General features: G+C 42.5%; 1 protein-coding gene across 1 annotated transcript in view; it reads left to right on the top strand.

Moving 5' to 3' along the window:
* ablim2 (actin binding LIM protein family, member 2) overlaps window positions 1–21,014 on the top strand; it is a 381,413-nt gene that overhangs the window by 270,204 nt on the left and 90,195 nt on the right. The window contains exon 13 of the mRNA XM_069923131.1: window positions 15,528–15,638. Coding sequence (XP_069779232.1) covers window positions 15,528–15,638 — 111 coding nt within the window. The remainder of the gene's footprint in view (window positions 1–15,527; window positions 15,639–21,014) is intronic.

Below are 21,014 nucleotides of genomic sequence, written 5' to 3'. Positions count from 1 at the left end.
TTTAGTTTTTAGGGTTTTTGTTTCTTTGTTTTTTTTTTCTTTTATCAATTTTTATTTGGATTAATTTGGAAAATGTGGGTTTCAAAATAGTTATCATAGATTAATTCAATAATTTGTTTCTCATGTGGATTAAGAAACTCTCTATTGTAGTTCCATCCTTTTTATTGTACTTGTATGTATATGAGATGACTTGTTATGTGGTTTCCTTAAAATTTTGTTTGCAAGTTTACATGTTAAATTCAATAAAAATATTTAGAAAAGAAAAAGAAATTGGATCAGCAAGTTTGCTGTTGACACTAAGATTGGAGGTGTTGTGGACAGTGAGGAAGGCTTTCAAAGCTTGCAGAGGGATCTGGACCAACTGGAAAAGTGGGACAGAAAATGACAGATGGAATTTAATGCAGACAAACTAGGTTAGGACATACATAGTAAATGATACGGCACTGAGTTGTGCGGAGGAACAAAGGGATCTGGGAATACAGATAAACAATTCCCTGAAAGTGGTGTGACAGGTAGACAGGGTTGTAAAGCGAGCTTTTGGCATCTTGGCCTTTATAAATCAAAGTATTGAATACAAGAGTTGGGATGTTATGGTGAGGTTGTGTAAGACATTGGTGAGGCCAAATTTAGAGTATTGTATGCAGTTCTGGTTGCCAAACTACAGAAAGGATGTCAGTAAGATCGAAAGAGCGCAGGGAAGATTTACTAGGATGTCTCCGTGTCTTCATGAGTTGAGTTACAGGGAAAGATTAAACAGGTTACAAATTTATGAGGGGAATAGACAGAGTAAATGCTAGTAGGCTCTTTTCACTTAGATTGGAAGAGGACATGGCTTTAGGGTGAATGTTGAAAGATTTAGGGGGAACTTCTTCACTCAAAGATTGGTGGGAGTTTGGAATGAGCTACCATCTGATCGTAAATGCAGACTCACTCTTGAGTTTTAAGAATAAATTGGATATATACATGGATGAGAGATGTCTGGAGAGTTATGGAATGGGTGCAGGTCATTGGGACTAGAGGAATGATGTTTCAGCACAGACTAGAAGTGGCCTGTTTTCTGTGCTGTAGTTTTCTATGGTTCTTTGATAGGATCTATGAGTATTTAGAGAAGTACAGTCTACTCAAGGATAGTCAGCATGGCTTTGTGAAGGGAAGGTCGTGCCTCATGAGTTTAATTGAGTTTTTTGAGAAGGTAACAAAATAAATTGATGAGGGTAAGGCAGTAGATATGGTCCACATAGATTTGACAATGCCCCCCATGAAAGACCTGAACAAGTAATGAGGCATGGAATCTATAGAATCTTGGCTACATGGATTTTAAAAAATTGGCTTGCTGGTAGAAAGCAGAGAATAGTAATGGAAGGAAAGTATTCTTCCTGAAGGTCAGTGACTAGTGGAGTGCTGCAAATATCTGTTCTGGGACCCCTGCTCTTTGTGATTTTTATAAATGACCTGGATGAAGAGGCAGAAGGATGGGTCAGTCATTTGTGGATGATACAAAGGTTGGAAGAGTTGTGGATGGAACTGAAGGTTGTCAGAGGTTACAAAAGGATAGAGACAGGATACAGAGTTGGGCAGAAAAGTGGTAGATGGAGTTCAATCCAGATAAGTGTGAGGCGATGCATTTTGGAAGGACAAATCAGAAGGCTGAGTACAGGGTTTATGGTCACTTACTTAAGAGTGTGGATAAACAGAGGGACTTTGGGGTCCATATCCATACATCCTTCAAGGTCGCCGCACAGGGGGCCTATGGGATTCTGGCCTTAATTAATAGGGGGAATAGGTACAAGAATAGAGAGGTCATGCTTAAACTTTACAACTCTCTGTGAGACTGTGTTTAGTTCTGGTTACCTCATTACAGGAAGGATATAGAAGTTTGGAGAGGATGTGGAGGAGATTTACTTGGATGTTATCTAGATTGGAAAATAAATCTTATGAGGCAAAATTAGCAGAGCTGGGACTTTTTTCTTTGGAGTGTAGAAGGATGAGAGGAGACTTAATAGTCAAGATTATGAAAGGCATAGATAGGGTGGACAGCCAGCACCTGTTTCCCAGGGCAGGAACCAGAGAACATATGTACAAAGTGATGGGAGGGAAGTCTTTTTACGCAGAGAGTTGTGGATGCCTAGAATGCCTTGCCAGGGATGATGGTGGAGGCTGAAACATTAGGGACATTTAAGAGACTCTTAGACAGGCATGGATGGAGGAAAAGTGGAGGTTTATGGAGTAGGAAGGATTAGTACTTTTTTTAAGGAATATATGGGTTGGCACAAAATTGAGGGCCAAAGGGCCTGCACTCTGATGTAGTGTTCTCTGTTCTATATGTTCTAACTTTAAGATAGTATCATAAACAACAGGAATGCTAGCACCAGTATCTGCAGAACTTGACTAGTCACAGATTTTCTAGGTTCTCTAATCTTGCTGCCTTTGCATTTGATCCTTACTGGAACATCTTGACTCTAATGCCTTCCTAACTCTCTTTTAAAAGACTCTCAATTATCACACATTGTTTTACATGCAAGCAAGTGTTCCCCACTTATTTTTGACTGACTGTGCTGAGCCTTTGCATTTGATCCTTACTGGAACATCTTGACTCTAATGCCTTCCTAACTCTCTTTTAAAAGACTCTCAATTATCACACATTGTTTTACATGCAAGCAAGTGTTCCCCACTTATTTTTGACTGACTGTGCTGAGCCTTTGCATTTGATCCTTACTGGAACATCTTGACTCTAATGCCTTCCTAACTCTCTTTTAAAAGACTCTCAATTATCACACATTGTTTTACATGCAAGCAAGTGTTCCCCACTTATTTTTGACTGACTGTGCTGAGCCACTTATTAAATTAATTTTCTACGAATACTCATAGTCATTGTAGAAGGGACCAGGATGATTTGGAGAGACTGTTCACTGTGAAAAGTGGATAGGGATGGGGATGGGAAGTTGTGGATAGGATGTTGGTGGAAATGTCAGATAAGGAGGCAGGTGGGATGGGTAAGGGCCAAAGGGGCTCTGTGCTTATGCTGCCTGGGAGGAGATGAAGTACAAGAAATGGAGGAAATATGGGTACGGACTTTGTCAATGACAGTAAGAGGTAATCCACATTTATTAAAGAAATAATACATTTCATATGATCCAGAATGGAAGGCCTCATTCTGGAAACAGATGAAGTGGAAGAGGAGGAATGGGGAGAAGGAGATGGCATCCTGACTTTCAAGAGTCAGGATGGGAAGAGACCCCTGCTGTGGGAATCAATGGGTTTGTAATATAGGTTTATAGATGGAGACAAAGAGTTCAAAGAAGGGGAGAGAGAGTGGTATCATAAACAGTTGAGATAAATTTAAGGGCCAGGTGGAAGTTAATGAAATGATCAAGTTCTGCACCAATGGAGTTGTCGATGTAGTGGAGAAAGAGTTGGGGAGTGGTACCTGAGAAGGATTGAACAGGGAGTGTTTCACATACTTGACAAAAGGCATCTATTCATGGGTGCACCCAGAATCCAGAGGAAATGGAAAAAGTCAAAGGAGAAGTTGTTAAGTGTGAGGACAAGTTCCCCAAGTGGAGGAGAGTGTTAGTCAATGGGGCTGCATTGCTCTTCATTCAAGAAAAAAATGAAGGGCTTGAAGCCTTATTGATAGGAAATGGATGGCTAAAGGGATTGCACATCTATGATGAAGATAAGGCCGTGGGGAAGAATTGGAATTTTTCAAAGAGGTGAAGAGCATGAGTGGTGACCTGGATGTAGCTGGAAGGGACTGGCCGAGGAGGAACAAGATGCTGTTTAGGTAGGACAATGATCTCACCCACATCAAATCCTTCTCAATATAAGGTCCTGATCTGAAACATTGACTGACCATTCTTCCAGCAGCTCATTGTTTGCTCAAGGTTCCAGCATCTGCAGATTTTGTATTTCTCAATGAAGCAGTTCAAAAATTAAAAGTTAACTATACTAACATATAGAATGGGAAGGTTGTGTGGTGAAGAAAGGCTGGAGCAGCTAGGTTTATATCCACTGTAGTTTCAAAGGAAGGTAAATGTATTGAAACAAAAAAATGATCCACAATGAATGTGGAGAAGGTGTTTGTTCTTATTGAAGAATGTAGATATAGTGCTTATGGGGTTAAAAATATGGATCAATCATTTGAGACATAAGGTGACATCGTTCTTTCTCTGAGGTTTATCTTTGGAGCTCTATTCCACAAATGATGTGGAAAACAACATATTTATTTACTTCAAGGCAGATAGACTTGATCAGCAAATAACAGTTACCAAGGGGAGGTGACATTTTTATCAAATGTGGACTATGCTTAAGAGACTTAATGGTCTAATCCTGCACCTAATTTCCATGGTGAATCAAGAGACTGCAGGTGTTGGAATCTAGTCAAATATAAATTGCTGCAAAACTCAGTGGATCAAACAGCAATGTGGTGGCAATAGGATAATCAATGCTTCAGGTTGAGATCCTTCATTAGGAAAATATACATGGAAGAGAGAAATATACAGTGCCCTCCATAATGTTTGGGACAAAGTCACTTTTTTAATTTATTTGCCCCTGTGCTTCATAGTTTTAAATTTGTAATCAAACAATTCCCATGTGATTAAAGTGCACGTTGCAGATTTTATTTAAGGTTAATTGTTTATATTTTTGTTTGACCTTGTAGAAATTACAGCACTTTTTATACATAGTCCTCTTATTTCAGGGCACCACAATATAGCAATATTATGTACATAAAAGTAGTCATGTTCAGTACTTGGTTGCAGATCCCTTGCATGCAATGACTTCATGACATCCGTGATTTGTAGACATCACCAGGTGCTGAGCATCTTCTCTGGTGATGTTCTGCGAGGCCTCTACTGCAGCCATCTTCAACTCCTGCTTGTTTCAGGGGCTTGTCCCCATCAGGTGACTAACTTGGCCATTCAAACATTTTTCTGTTAATAGCTTTGAAAAATTCCTTTGTTGCTTTAGCAGTATGTTTGGGATTGTTGTCTTGCTGTATGATGAAGCACCGTCCAGTGAGGCTTTTTTGCTTAAACTTGAGCCCATAAGATGTTTCTACACACTTCAGAATTCATTTTGCTGCTGCCATGAGCAATTACATCATCAGTGAAGATAAATGACCAATACCCATGACAGCTAAACATACCCATGCCGTAACACTCCCACCACCATGTTTTATAGTAGAGGCGGTATGCTTTGGATCTTGGCAGTTCCTTTACACCTCCACACTTTGCTCTTGCCATCACTCTGATACAGGTTAATATTGGTCTCATCTGTCCACAAGGCCTTTTTCCAGAGTTCTGCAGGCTCTTTTAAATACTTCTTGGCAAACTGTAATCTGACCATCCTATTTCTATGGCTAACGAGTGGTTTGCATTTTGCAGTGTAGCCTCCATATTTCTGTTCATGAAGTCATTTGTGGACAGTAGTCATTGACACATCCACACCTGTCTCCTGAAGAGTGTTTCTGACCTGTCGGAAAGGCATTTGTGGATTTTTCTTCATTATGAAGAGAATTCTTCTGTCATCAGCAGTGGAGGTCTTCCTTGGCCTACCAGTCCCTTTGCGATTGCTGAGCCCACCATATAACCATATAACAATTGCAGCATGGAAACAGGCCAATTTGGCCCTTCCCGTACGCACTGATCCAAATACCCTCCTCTAATCCCACTTACCAGCACTCTGCCCATATCCCTCCATCTCCCTCACATCCATATATTTAACTAACTCTTTCTTATATGACAAAATTGACCCTGCCTCCACCACATTTCCCAGAAGCCCATTCCACACAGTAATCACTCTCTGAGTAAAGAACTTCCCCCTCATGTTACTCCTAAACCTTTACTCATCAACTCTCAACCCATGACCTCTTGTATCCATCTCTCCTACTCTCAATGGGAAAAGCATTTCCACATCAACTCTATCTATCCCTCTCATTATCTTAAACACCTCTATCAAATCCCCTCTCAGCCTTCTATGTTCCAAGGAATAAAGACCTAATTTGCTCAATCTCCCCTTGTATTCCAATGCTGAAACCCAGGCAACATTTTTGTAAATCTTCTCGGTACTCTCTCTAAGTTGTTAATATCCTTCCTATAAATTGGTGACCAGAACTGCATATAGTACTCTAAATTTGGCCTCACTAAAGCCTTGTACAGTTTCAACATTACTTCCCAACTCCTATATTCTATGCACTGATTTATATAGGCAAGCATACTAAAGGCCTTTAGTATACGAGGTCTTTGAAAATCCTCTTCATCATCCACAATTCCCCCTATTTTAGTATCATCTGCATATTTACTAATCCAATTTACCGCCCCATCCTCCAGATCATTAATATATATGTGACAAGCAGCAACGGTCCCAATACTGAACCCTGAGGTATACCACTTGTCACCAGCCTCCATCCTGACAAACAATTATCTACTACTACTCTTCCTTCCACCCACTGTTGAATCCATTTGACTATCCCCAAATTAATACCCAAGGACTTAGCCTTCCCAACTAACCTCTCATGCGGAACCTTATCGAAGGCCTTACTGAAGTCCATATAGACAATTGTGATAGTACAGATCTATCACCAATGTACATAGTGTATATAGTTACTGTATCTAGACTGTGCTTACAGCGATTGGCTGAGAGCTAAGCCACACCTATTGTTTGGGCCTTAAAGGGTTGTGTCCCTAGCCAGGTCGGATCATTCCGGACTGGTCGGCCACCTGTGAAGAGCTCCGGTCTTTTGCTAATAAAAGCCTTGGTTTGGATCAACAAGTCTTTGGTTCTTTCGACGAGCTCTACAATTTTATTAGCAAAAATAATTTTTTTGAAAGGGATGGAGCGTTTAACTCGGCCAGAAAAACTTGATATCGACCCGCAGTCAGCTACAGCCTTCAAAGCCTTTAAGTTCTGGCTGCTGAACTTTGAAAACTTCCTGAGATTCATTCAGGTAGAGGAGGATAACCAGCGTCTAACAGCATTGCTGTCTATGGTGTCCTTGAGAGTCTACGAGAACATCCAGGATGAGACCACTTACACCGCAGCCATAAAGGTACTGAAGGAACTGTATGATCAACCGGTGAACAGAGTTCATGCCCGGCTCGTGCTTGCGTCGAGGAAGCAACAGCCCGGTGAGTCCAGCAGGGCATATTTACAAGTATTAAAGGCATTGGGCAAGGACTGTAACTGTGTGGACAAAACTGCTGCCGAGATCACTAGCGACCTCGTCCGGGATGCCTATGTGGCCGGGCTCCGATCGAACGAAGTGAGGCTGCGTTTGCTCGAACAAGGGGTAGAAAAACTAGAGGACGTGGCCCGGATTGCAATCACAATGGAGGATGCAGCCTTAAAGTCCACCGAGCTCTCTAGGGACTGGACCCCTCGTTCTGATGTGAGTAGAGTGCCCTTCTACCCTACCCCTGACGGCCTGTCGGCTGCTGCTACCCTGCCCCGTGCGAACCCGAAATGTTATTTCTGCGGGAGGGACAAGCACAGCAGATCCCAGTGCCCAGCAAGAAAAGCCAGGTGCCAGAAGTGCCTTAAAAAGGGCCACTTTGCTGCAGTCTGTAGGTCTAAAATGGCCGCCAGCAAACACAGTGCCTCGTGTGAAGCTCAACCGCCACTATCCCATTCAAACTCTTCTTCCCCAGAGCTCTCATCCAATGAGAGCGAGGGCTCCCCTGCACGGCAACGCCTGACGTCACGGAGACGCCGAACCCGGAAGGGGCAACCCACCGTCGCAACCATGGTGATGGCCTGCCTCTCGCCCCCGTGCGGAACACTTGACACTACCGCCGCTGCTGCCGCCGCCACAGCCACCCCCGGGGCCGACGCTACCGCCGCTGCTGCCGCCGCCGCTGCTGCCGCCGCCACAGCCACCCCCGGGGCCGACGCTACCGCCGCTGCTGCCGCCGCCACAGACACCCCCGGGGCCGACGCTACCGCCGCCGCAGCCACCCCCGCGGCCAACCAGGTGCTCACCCTAGCGTCCATCGCTGACGACCGCCAGGGCCCGACCGCCGATCGCGAGCAACTACAAACACCAGAGCAATGGAACTGATTAAAGTGCATGGACACTACACCAATTGCTTATTTGACTCTGGGTCAACTGACAGTTTTATCCAGCCAGATCTGACCCTCCGTTGGGGACTTGACATTATCCCCACTACCCAGAGGATCTCATTAGCGACGAGGTCGCACTCGACTGGGATAAAGGGGTATTGCATCGCCACGCTGGAAGTACAGGGCGTGACGGTCACCCACTTTAAATTATTCGTCCTTCCCCAATTGTGCGCCCCAGTGTTGCTGGGATTAGACTTCCAGTGTCAGTTCCAAACGGTGTCCCTACACTTTGGGGGACCCCACGCCCCCCTCTCGGTCTGCCATCGCCCCACTCCCGAAGCACCCGAGCAACCCGCCCCGTGCCCCGGGGCCAATCCTGCGGCCTTTCCACACTCCGGATTGCCCCGCCAGCACTCTTCGCAAACCTCACCCCTGGCTGGAAGCCTGTGGCCACCAAAAATCGGCAATATAGTTACGAAAACAGGCAATTCATTAGGAGTGAGGTGCGTAGATTGCTGGATGAGGGCATCATCGAACCCAGTTCAAGCCCCTGGAGAGCCCAGGTGGTGGTTGTCAAGAATGGGGAAAAACTACGGATGGTGGTCGACTATAGCCAGACCATTAACCGCTTCACACTCCTGGATGCGTACCCCCTGCCACGCATCACGGATGTGGTGAACCAGATCGCCCAGTACCGCATTTTCTCCACTATTGACCTACGTTCGGCCTACCACCAGCTCCCGATCCGCTGCGAGGACCGACCATTCACGGCCTTTGAAGCGAATGGGCGGCTATATCAATTTCTCAGGGTACCATTCGGGGTCACAAATGGTGTCGCGGTCTTCCAGTGGGAAATGGACAGGATGGTGGACCAGAACGGGCTAACCGCTACCTTCCCGTATCTGGACAATATCACCATCTGCGGCCACGACATGCAGGACCATGACGCCAACCTAGACAAATTTCTTCAAACTGCCCGTCAGCTAAACCTGACTTACAATTTGGACAAGTGTGTTTTCCGGACCACACGACTCGCTATTCTAGGTTGTGTGGTGGAAAACGGGATAGTCATGCCAGATCCTGACCGCATGCGTCCCTTAATGGACTTACCCCCCCCACATACCCAGATAGCTCTCAAACGCTGCCTGGGCCTTTTCTCGTATTACGCCCAATGGGTTCCAAACTACGCCGACAAGGCACGTCCTCTTATCAAGACCACCTCTTTTCCCCTCTCGACCGAAGCCACAGCGGCTTTCGATCGAATCAAATCTGACATCGCTGCTGCGACGCTGCACGCGATCGATGAGTCTGTCCCGTTTCAAGTCGAGAGCGATGCATCCGACTTCGCCCTGGCAGCCACCTTGAACCAGGCCGGTCGGCCTGTAGCCTTCTTCTCCAGAACCCTCCAGGGTCCGGAGAGTAGACACTCCTCGATCGAGAAGGAGGCCCAGGCCATAGTTGAAGCGGTACGTCGTTGGAGACATTACCTCGCTGGGAGGCGCTTTACACTGTTGACTGATCAACGCGCGGTCTCCTTCATGTTCAGCAACACCCAGCGTGGTAAGATAAAAAACGACAAAATCGCCAGATGGAGAATCGAACTCTCCACCTTTAACTATGACATCCTGTACCGGCCTGGTAAGCTCAACGACCCGCCTGACGCGCTCTCCAGGGGGACGTGCGCCAGCATACAGATGGACAGACTACGGAAACTCCATGAGGCGCTCTGTCATCCAGGGGTCACTAGGTTTGCTCACTTTGTCAAGGCGCGCAACTTACCCTACACAGTTGAGGAGATCCGCTCCATGACCCGAGCCTGTTCGGTGTGCGCCGAATGCAAGCCCCACTTCTTCCGTCCGGATAACTCCCACGTCATCAAAGCCACCCGCCCCTTCGAGCGTCTTAGCGTAGACTTTAAGGGACCCCTACCGTCGACCAACCGTAATACCTACATCCTTATGGCCATCGACGAATACTCCCGCTTCCCATTCGCTGTGGCCTGCCCAGACACCACTGCCACCTCAGTGATACAGGCCCTTCACAGTATTTTCACCATCTTCGGGTACCCCAATTCCATCCACAGTGATAGGGGGGTCCTCATTCATGAGTGCAGAGCTGCAACAGTACCTTCTGGAGTGTGGTATTGCTTCAAGCAGGACCACGAGCTATAACCCACGCGGTAATGGCCAGGTCGAGAGGGAGAATGCCACCATATGGAGAGCGGTTACACTGGCTCTCCGGTCTAAAGGTCTCCCCACCTCTCACTGGCAGGAGGTTCTCACTAGTGCCTTACACTCCATCCGCTCCCTCCCATGTACTGCAACAAATGCCACCCCCCACGAAAGGATGTTCCTTTTCCCGAGGAAATCCGAATCGGGAACCACTGTACCGGCATGGCTCACCGTCCCTGGCCCCGTCCTTTTGCGACGCCACGTCCGGCACTCAAAGAACGACCCCTTGGTCGACCGAGTGACTCTACTCCACGCGAACCCACATTACGCATACGTGGAGTTCCCAGACGGGCGGGAGGACACTGTTTCGGTGCGGGACCTAGCTCAGGACGCGGTAGACCCAGCAAACCCCCCAACTCCTTATGCTCCAGGCCCCGTGCCGCAACAGAAGGACCAACAGCACCCCAATGACTCGGGCCACCCTGCCGACAAAACGACTGGGGAATTGAGCGACGGAGCAGTCGCACCCGATGAGCCCGCTGGCGACACCACTCCAGCGACCCCAATCCCGGCACCACGGCGGTCACGCCGGATGGTCAGACCCCCTGACCGCTACAGTCCTTGACCTACCCCTTCCTTTTCATTCTCTCCCTCGTTTTTGTTTTTTTTTTCCCAGGGTCAATTCTCCAAGAAGGGGTGAATGTGATAGTACAGATCTATCACCAATGTACATAGTGTATATAGTTACTGTATCTAGACTGTGCTTACAGCGATTGGCTGAGAGCTAAGCCACACCTATTGTTTGGGCCTTAAAGGGTTGTGTCCCTAGCCAGGTCGGATCATTCCGGACTGGTCGGCCACCTGTGAAGAGCTCCGGTCTTTTGCTAATAAAAGCCTTGGTTTGGATCAACAAGTCTTTGGTTCTTTCGACGAGCTCTACAACAATATCCACTGCTCTACCCTCATCAACATTCCTAGTCACCTCTTCAAAAAATTCAACAAGATTGGTCAAACACGACCTTCCACGTACAAATCCATGTTGAGTATCCCTGATCACACCCTGTCCCTCCATATGCGTATATATACTATTTCTAAGAATGCTTTCCATCAATTTACCTACCACAGACGTCAAACTTACAGGCCGATAATTGCTAGGCTTGCTTGTCAAACCCTTTTTAAACAAAGGAACCACATGTGCAACACGCCAATCCTCCGGCCCTATACCCGTCTCTAATGACATTTGAAAAATCACTGCCAGACCCTCCGCTATTTCCCCACTAACTTCTCTCAAGGTCCTGGGGAAAATCCTGTCAGGACCCAGAGACTTATCAACCTTTATATGTTTCAAAAACTCCAGTACTACCTCTTTCTTAATCACTATAGTCTCCATATATACCCCCTTTGCTTCCTTTACCCTGTACAGTTCAATATCAGTGAATACTGAGGAAAAGAAATTGTTCAAGACCTCCCCCGTCTCTTTTGGCTCCACACACATTTGTCCTTTCTGATTCTCTATTGGACCAATTTTATCTCTCACTTTCCTTTTGCTATTTACATATTTGTAGAAACCCTTTGGATTTATTTTCACTCTGCTTGCTATAGCCACCTCGTACCTTCTTTTAGCTTTTCTAATTTCTTTCTTAAGATTCTTTTTACATTCAATATAGTACCCAAACATCTCCTTTTTCCCCTGTTCTTATATTTATTGTAGTACTCCCTCTTTTTCCGAACCAAGTTTCCAATATCCCTTGAGAACCATGGCTCTCTCAAACTTTTGACCTGACCTTTCAACCTAACAGGTATTTAAAGATTTTGAACTCTTAAAACCTCTCCTTTAAAAGACCCTCCATTTCTCTATGACATCCTTCCCAGAAAACAAATTGTCCCAATTAACCCCTTGTAAATCCTTTTGCATCTCCTCAAACCTAGCTTTTCCCCACTCAAAAGCCTCAACTCTGGGCCCAGACCTATCCTTTTCCATAATTACCTTGAAGCTAATGGCACTATGATCACTGGACCCAAAGTGCTCCCTACACATACCTCTGTCACCTGACCCATCTCATTCCCCAACAGTAAATCCAACACAGCTCTCTCTCTGGTTGGTACCTCCACATATTGATGTAAAAAGCTATCCTGCACACATTTTACAAACTCCAACCCATCCAGCCCTTTCACAAATGGGTGATATTCCAATCAATATTCGGAAAATTAAAATCCCCCACAATCACTTTACCCTATACTTATTATAAATATCTGCTATCTCCCTACTAATTTGTACAGTCTTTCTTCTTAATGATGTTCCGAACTGTTAATTTTGGTAATCTTAAGGTTTGGGCGATATCTCTTACCGTTTTAATCTTGATTTTAGCCTCATAATGACTTATTTGACTTTCATTGACACAACTCTGGTCCTCATATTGAAAATGGCAATTACAGACTCCAAAGGTGATCCAAAGCTCAGAATCAAGCCTAGCTCTCTTGTACATGCACCAATGAAGCAATTAACATACTTGAGTACTCACAAAAACACCTATGAAGCCAAATGTCCCAAACATTATGGTGTCCTGAAATGAGGGGACTATGTACAAAAAGTGCTATAATTTCTACATGGTCAAACAAAAATGTATAAAATAACCTTGAATAAATTATGGAATGTGCACTTTAATCACATGTGAATTGTTTGATTGCAAATATAAAACTGTGGAGCACAATGGCAAATAAAGGGAAAAAACTGTCTTTGCCCCAAATATTATGGAGGGTACTGTATAGCAGAGAGAGATAGGGGTGAGACAAAGGCATATGTGGAAGATGATGAAGTGGGAGGAGGACAATTCAGCCAGGTTATTGGGTGGCAAGAGGCATAGACGGACTGTTGAAACAGTCTGGTAGGTGATAGATGAAGCTTGAGAAAAGAAAAAATGGGCCGATGGTGCCAGGCATGGGAAGGAAGGTGGAAGTGTAGATAGATGGTAGATAGGTTGTCTTCAAGATGAACCTTTCCACTCTTGGACCGGAAATGTCATCCTTATTCAGGAAATGTGGCTTCTCCTCTTCCCCATAGTTGATGGGGGTCTCACACCCCCAGACAATACTGATTCAGAATACCTCTGGTCCTTGCCTTTCACCCAATAGCTTCCACATTCTTACCACTTCAGTCAGGTCCAATGGGATCTAGCCACAAGCCACATTTTCCAGTTTTCCCACGCCCCTTTCAGCTTTCTGCAGAGACAACTCTTTTCAAGACTCCTTGGTGAATTCATCTCTTCCCATTTACCCGTACTCATCTTCTTGCAGTTCCAAACAATCTTAGGAGGTGTAATACCCTAAACACCTTCCTTGCAACCATACAGGAGCCTAAAATACCCTTCCAGGTAAGGCAAAGACTTGCAAACACCTCCTCCAAACTGGTCTACAACATTTAGTGCCTTATTATTTGACCTCCTCTACATTTATGAACCCAACCGTGGACTGAGTATGCAATTTGCAGAGCACCTGCACTCTTTCTATAACCATGTTCCATGTCATTTTAATCACTTCCATTCCCAAAACATCCTCAAGTTCAAGTTTCTTGTCAGATGTATTAAGGTACAGTGATAAAATATGTTTTGTTAACAGTCCAACTAGTTGACAACAGTAAAAGCACAAGAGTACAGAATTATAGGGAGCGATCAGTTAGAACAAGACACTGGCAACTTTATTTTAATTTTTACTATTTAAACCTGTCTAATCTCGACTTAACTGCCGTCATGATGCTCAGAATTGTACACAATACTCTATAAGTGCCATCCAACCAAAATTTTATATAGCTGCATTATGTCTCCTTTACTCTTACACTCAATTCCTGACCAGTGAAGGCAAGCATGCCTTTTGCCTTCACTACCTTCTGGATCAGCCTACCATGAAAGATCTTGTCAAATGCCTTACTAAGGTCTACGTAGTCAGCATCCATTGTCCTACCACCATTAACTACCTCATCACCTCCTCAAAAAACTCAAATGTATAAGATGCGCCTTGCCTTCCATTCTGACTGTCCCTAACCCGGCCATGCTTTTCCATCAGGTACTTCCCTTGTTTCCTTAGATTCACCCTCCCCCTCACTCTGATTCCATATGCTCATCATCCTACCTGGGTGTCTTCTCCCTTGCTTCAACTTTCCTATCCCTCTTCCATTTATCCATCACCCTTCTTTATCTTGTTCTAGCTTCACCGACCATCCTCTGTCTCAACACTCCCACCTTCTCCCCCACCTGGCTATATCTGCCCATCATTCCTCTCCATTTCCCTCTATGCTGACTGTCCTGATGCAATATCTTTACCTGAAATATATCATCCCTTTTAAATTACATTTTTAAATTTAGACCTACAGCATGGTAATAGGCCCTTTCAGCCCATGAGCCTGTGCCGTCCACTTGACCTACAAACTCAGTATGTTTTGAACAGTAAGAGGAAACTGGAGCACCCAGAGGAAGCCCATGCAGACAGCGCTGGATTCAAACCCTGATCATTGGTGCTGTAACAGTGTTTCACTAACCTCAACACTAATTATGCTGTAGATTCCACAAATGCTGCTAGACACATGAATTCTGGGAGTAATTACGATTTACTCATCGTTTGTGTGTTCTTATTTCTGGGTGTTTGTATGTATTGAAACTTGCATCATGGAAGATACATAGTTTGAATGAAACATTAACCTAGATCCTGTAATCTTATTCTGTGGGTTCAGGTGATGTTAATGATCCTTTGACACTTATCAAAGAGAGCAGGGAACTCATTCAATGTACCGTCCAGCCTCTATAGTTACCAAAAATTAACAATCTTTCCATGTGCAGAGTGTGGGCAAAATGGTGATTTATCACTTCTTTGACACCAGTGATTACATCTCAAAGTATTTAATTATGTGGAAAGTAGTGTGGAAGGTTGCTGAACTTCATATGAAGGGTCAATGTAGTACCTGTAGTAGAATTTCTTGACAATTCTCACTGTTGACTAGAATCACTGGTATAAACATCAAATGGAGGTGCTATGGATAATTTTGTTGGATGATTCTGAAGGCAAGAAGAAATACATAGTCTGACATACTGACGTATTTTCTTGGGATTATTATTGATTGGGGCCAGGAAGCAGATAAGTTCATTTATATTCCAGGCAATACCGTATTCAGAGGAAAATCTGAACGTGATGAATATTATGTAAGTAATGTGTGGAGATTAGAGCCAATCTCATTACCTATCACCTTTATTGGCAAATTAAGTTAAACAATCCTTACTTTTTCACTTGCAACCTTTTTGTTCTGCTCAGAGCTCACCTCTGCTGGTATTCATTCCCTACATACTGGTAGTTACAGCTCCTTGTCAACACACTCCAGCCTTCCATCCTCTCTCACACCTAACTATGTTCCTTATTTTAAAGGTAAGTTGCACGTGCTGAATTACACAAGATGTCCTACTTTTACCTATCCACAGAGATAGTCTATGCATGTTTGTGTAACAAACTTGATGTCAGTATATTGTCTCAGGAATTAATGCACAGATATCTGGTATGAAGATTTTTGTATCACTTGAGTAGTGATCTCTTACTGTTTATAATCTGGACATAGTAAGACAATTTTCCACAAAATCAAGCGATGTCTTCTTAAATTTGAGACATTTCTCCAAACCAATGCTATAGTTTTAAAATAATAAAATATTATTCTTTCTGTGTTCATTTCAATTTGAGGCTTCACTCTTTGACACAAGGTCCATCAAATGCATTGAGGAATGCAGAAATCAATTCACCATTTTTGCAGCGCATCTGATTTTTCCAGTGACTAAAACATACCCTTTTATTCATTCTTTCTAAGACAGCTCCAGAAAAGGAGATATTCCTTGTTTTAGTTGTTGCTTCAAATATTTATTACAATACTGGGCATGTATTTATAATAGTGATGCGGAGATGTTAATGCAGCAAGATTTGCTTTTTTTTTACTGCAATGCAGCACAGTAAGTACTTCCTTAAATACAGGTAATATCAATTCCAGCTGTGGTCTATAAATGAAATGAAACTGCGGTAAAGGACTGAAGACATTAAGAGAACACTGCAAACTATTGCATGATTATCAGGAGAACAGATGTAGCAAGAAAAAGACTGAAGAGAGCATTGTACAAAAACTCAAGGATTTGTTACAACTTTTGAAAAGTCCCAAATCCTGATCTATGATTCCACGATTCCAGAAGCGCAGTAGACTCCAAAAGAAATACTGTACCTAGGTTGTTGAATCCTTTTGGTCTGCTCTTGCATATAAGGTCAAGTGAGTAATCAGGCCATTTCATGGACATCAAAACCTACATGCCAATTTTCTCAGGTATTAGGATACTTTAGTACCAGCAGAACAGTATTTCTGGGAACTGGATCCAATTGTGCTAATGGATAGATTAATACAATTCTGCAGTAGCACGTACAATGTACAAAACTGAGAAAGCATACATAATCTATAATAAGAACATACAACAGGAAGTTACTTATGTTGCATCACTTTGTAAATTTAGGAAAGAAGGCTGCAAAAATTATATAAACACATGCCCAATGAGTGTTCAGCTCCACAAAAAATGGTAAATGCAAGACATGGAAGAAAAACTGCACAATATACACATTTCCTATTTAATGAGAATATTTGAAAAATGCTTGAAATAAATGAAAAGTTTAATTAAAGTGCTTGAACTAAATAAAAAGTTTGTATTTAATAAACAGTATTTCAGTTGTCTTTTATTTGATAATATGCAAGCAGATGTTTGGATTCACACAAATGCTTGCATATTAGCAAATAAAGATAAAGCAGATTGAAATCTTGCTTGTTAAAATACAAACCCATTACTATGCAGCAACACTGCAAAGATGCAGGTGTTCTTATTGCTTACAAAATACTATTGATGAAAATATAACTTGTCTTATTTATTAATAGCTGACATCAAGGTAATCTTGGTTATCTTTGTGCTAATAGTGTTGCCCTTGCCATCCCAAAGCTTAGATGATTAATTGGACTGCCTGCCAGCTTAATTGCTACATCATCTGTCTTGTTTTAGTTGTGTCAGATGGCTTTATGTTCATTTGGTGTTTGTAGTTGGATGCTTCAGAAGCTGGATTTAATTGTATGTCAAATCACTGAATGTAAAACTTATAAGGAAAGTATTTAATTCAAATGTACCATAAAGATTATTGAGAAATATTTCAATAATATTGATATTTGACAAAATGTTAAAAAATATATAGGATGTTTTGTGGTGGAGAAACATTTTAAACCATTCGTATGTTTTGGCATTACAGAATTGTGCGGAACTCCATCATGCTTGTGAGGGCCATTTAAAAGAGTTTGTCAGTAGATCTCACATTATTTTTTTCTGGAGTATACTTTTGATTTCTATATACTATATATACATTTGCATTATTAAAAGTTATTTTGTACTTCCACCATGAATTCAGAAATGTTTTGATGATCATAGCAACATGATGTCTAAAGAGAAAAAAAAATCTCCTCATTTTATGGCCATTATTAAATCTATTTCTTCTATCTGGGTTGTGAAAGCATCTGTTTGTTCACTAGAATCCCTCATAATTCTTCATAGCCCTCGTTAAATTTATATCCAACTTATTTTCTCCCAGTGGTGGAACTTTTCCATTTTTCTCCACTCTGTTCTAAAATTTCTAACTCCAGGTCACATTTTTGGAATATCTTTGCTGCACATTCTCCAAGATTTTAAAAATGTGCAGTGACCAGAAATGAATGTACTACTGAAACAGATATCTAATAAATGACACAAATGCAGTTATCATCGTTTCCCCCCCCCCCACCCGTGCCCTCCCTCCCTCATCCACCTCTTGCCTATTGCCCTGTGCTCCTTCTCCTACCCCTCCTTACCCACCACTTTTTTCAGGCGTATGCCTACATTTTCCCTTAACATAGAAACATAGAAGATAGGAACAGGAGTAGGTCATTCGACCCTTCGAGCTTGCTCCGCCATTCAGCGAGATCATGGCTGATCTTAAAGTTCAGTATCCCGTCCCCGCCTTCTCTCCGTAACCTTTAATACCCTTATACTGAAGAAATACATATAATTCCCTCTTAAATATATTTAATGAACCTGCCTCTACTGCCCTCTGTGGCAATGAATTCCACAGATTCACCACCCTCTGGGTAAAGAAATTCCTCCTCATCTCGGTCCTAAATGGTTTGCCTATTATCCTCAAACCATGGCCCCTGGGTTCTGGATTTTCCCATCATTGGAAACATCCCATCTGCATCCATTCTGTCCAGTCCTGCCAAAATTTTATATGTCTCTATGAGATCCCCTCTCAATCTTCTAAACTCCAGCGAGTACAATCCCAATTTGCGCAATCTTTCCTCATAAGTCATTCCTGCCATTCCAAGTATCAGCCTGGTGAATCGCCTCTGCACTCCCTCCATTGCAAGAACATCCTTCCTTAGATAAGGTGACCAAAACTGCACACAATAATCCAGGTGTGGTCTCACCAAGGCCCTGTACAGCTGCAGTAAGGTATCCTTGTTCCTATACTCAAACCCTCTTGATATGAAAGGCAACATACCATTTGCCTTTTTAACCGCCTGCTGTACATGCATGCTCGCCTTCAGAGACTGATGTACAAGTACCTCTAGGTCTCTCTGCACTTCCCCATCTCTTAATCTATTGCCATTCAAATAGTAATCTGCCCTCCGGTTTGTATTACCAAAGTGGATAACCTCATATTTATCTACATTGTAGTGCATTTGCCATGTACCTGCCCAGTCCCCCAATTTATCCAAATCACACTGGAGCTTCCTGACCCCCTCTTCCGTGCACACAACCCCTCCTAGCTTAGTGTCATCTGCAAATTTGGAGATATTACATCCAATCCCCTCATCCAGATCATTAATGTAAATTGTGAACAGCTGGGGTCCCAGTACAGATTCCTGTGGTACCCCACTGGTCACCGCCTGCCACTCAGAAAACGAGCCATTTATCCCAACTCTCTGTCTTCTACCTGCCAGCCAGTTCTCAATCCACATCAATACTTTGCCCCCAATCTCATGAGCCTTGATTTTGGATTTTGGAAGCCAATCATTTATGCGGGATCTTATTGAAGGCCTTTTGGAAGTCCAGGTACACCACATCCACTGGCTCTCCCCCATCTATTTTACCTGTCACCACTGGCTCTCCCCCATCTATTTTACCTGTCACCATCTCAAAGATGATGAAGGGCTCAGGCCTGAAACGTTGGTTATGTATCTTTACCTTTGCTATATAAAGTATACTGTTTGCCCTGCTAAGTTTCCCTAGCACTGTGTTTTTAATTAGTCATGGCATCTGCAGAGTTTCGTGTTTTCCTTCATTGTTTTCTTATTGATCTTATGATTAAATTGATTAAAAATTGTAAGTTTTGCTGAAAGTTTCATAAATTCAATGAAGGACATTTAATCAAAGCTTATTCAATGAGGATCTCATGAAACACGAAAGTCTACAGATACTGTGATTGTAATAAAAACACAGAAATGCTGAAAGAACTCAACAGTTCTCACAATGTCCAGAAGGGCTCAGTCCTGAAACATCAGTAATATATCTTTACCTTCTATGGATGCTGTGGGACAATAAGTATCTCACTCAGCAAACACTATATTTTGTATAACCACTGTTTTAGGATTTTCGAAAGGAGGTATTGGTTTCTTACTTAATGGTTAGTTAGGAAGCAGACGTGCTCATCACTGACATCAGGGAAATCTGCCCACAAAGATCTGGTGATGTTTGTGGTATGGCAAACAATTGACAATTTAAGATGATCTCTTGTATCCTACAGCAGTCATTTATCAACCTGGCATTCCTTTTATTTTTATTATTGTGAGTGGCATTTTGATATATTAATCTGAAGAAATTCCAGCTCTCTTGGAAAAAAATTGTCATTCTTACAGCCAGAAAGTTTGTGAATTGTTAATTATGGTTTAGTATGGCTTATGCAACAAAAGAACATTTTTTAAAATTAATCTCATTTATAATATCTTCACTGATGTTTGTAATGATCTCCATGATCAGGCTATAAAAGGACAGCCAAATCAATGAAAAATTCAAATCAATAACAAACTCAAACTTTCCGTGGTTTAAAAAATGCAGCTGCCAAAAACTGCTGAAAGTTTCATAATATAATAACAGTGATTGCTGATATTTACACTGTAAATGCAGTCACTTAATCCAGGACTTTGTATTGAGGGCACTCTTTTCTGACTCAAAAGTGAGGAAACAAAGGTTAAAAAATTACAGATAACACATATTCATGGAATGCCATGAGCATCTAATAATTTTTTTTCATTTTAATGCAAAATCATGAACTAACCATTGTTTTTTCTTTTGTTTGGTATGTGAGATATATTCTGGTAATAAAAATTGATATCGAAATCTGACTTCTTTAAGTGTATATCAAAATCCCAGTGCTTGGCTCTCAGCGTACATTCCTTAATATTTTCATTCTTGTAGAGGACATCTATCAGAAGTCATATGAAGAGTTAAGTCTCCACAAAACATTGCTTTAGAATGCTCAGATCTCATAATTACTTGGTCTATGGTAAAAAGTATAAATATTTGTGCAGTTTAAGTATTACAAAACTTAGCAATGTTATATTTGCTAAAGGTTTATGGAGAGTCAAGACATACATCCTGCTTCAACATCTTAAGATATGTTTTTAAAAATATGATACTCTACAGTAGTAATTTTGCTTGGCTTTAATTGATGCACAAATGCATCATAAAGTTTCAAATTATTGGTAAA

This window comes from Narcine bancroftii, chromosome 3, assembly GCF_036971445.1.
Source record: "Narcine bancroftii isolate sNarBan1 chromosome 3, sNarBan1.hap1, whole genome shotgun sequence".
Taxonomy (NCBI): Eukaryota; Metazoa; Chordata; class Chondrichthyes; order Torpediniformes; family Narcinidae; genus Narcine; species Narcine bancroftii.
The sequence above is the reverse complement of the archived record's forward strand: the minus strand, read 5'-3'. Positions and strand labels throughout refer to the sequence as shown.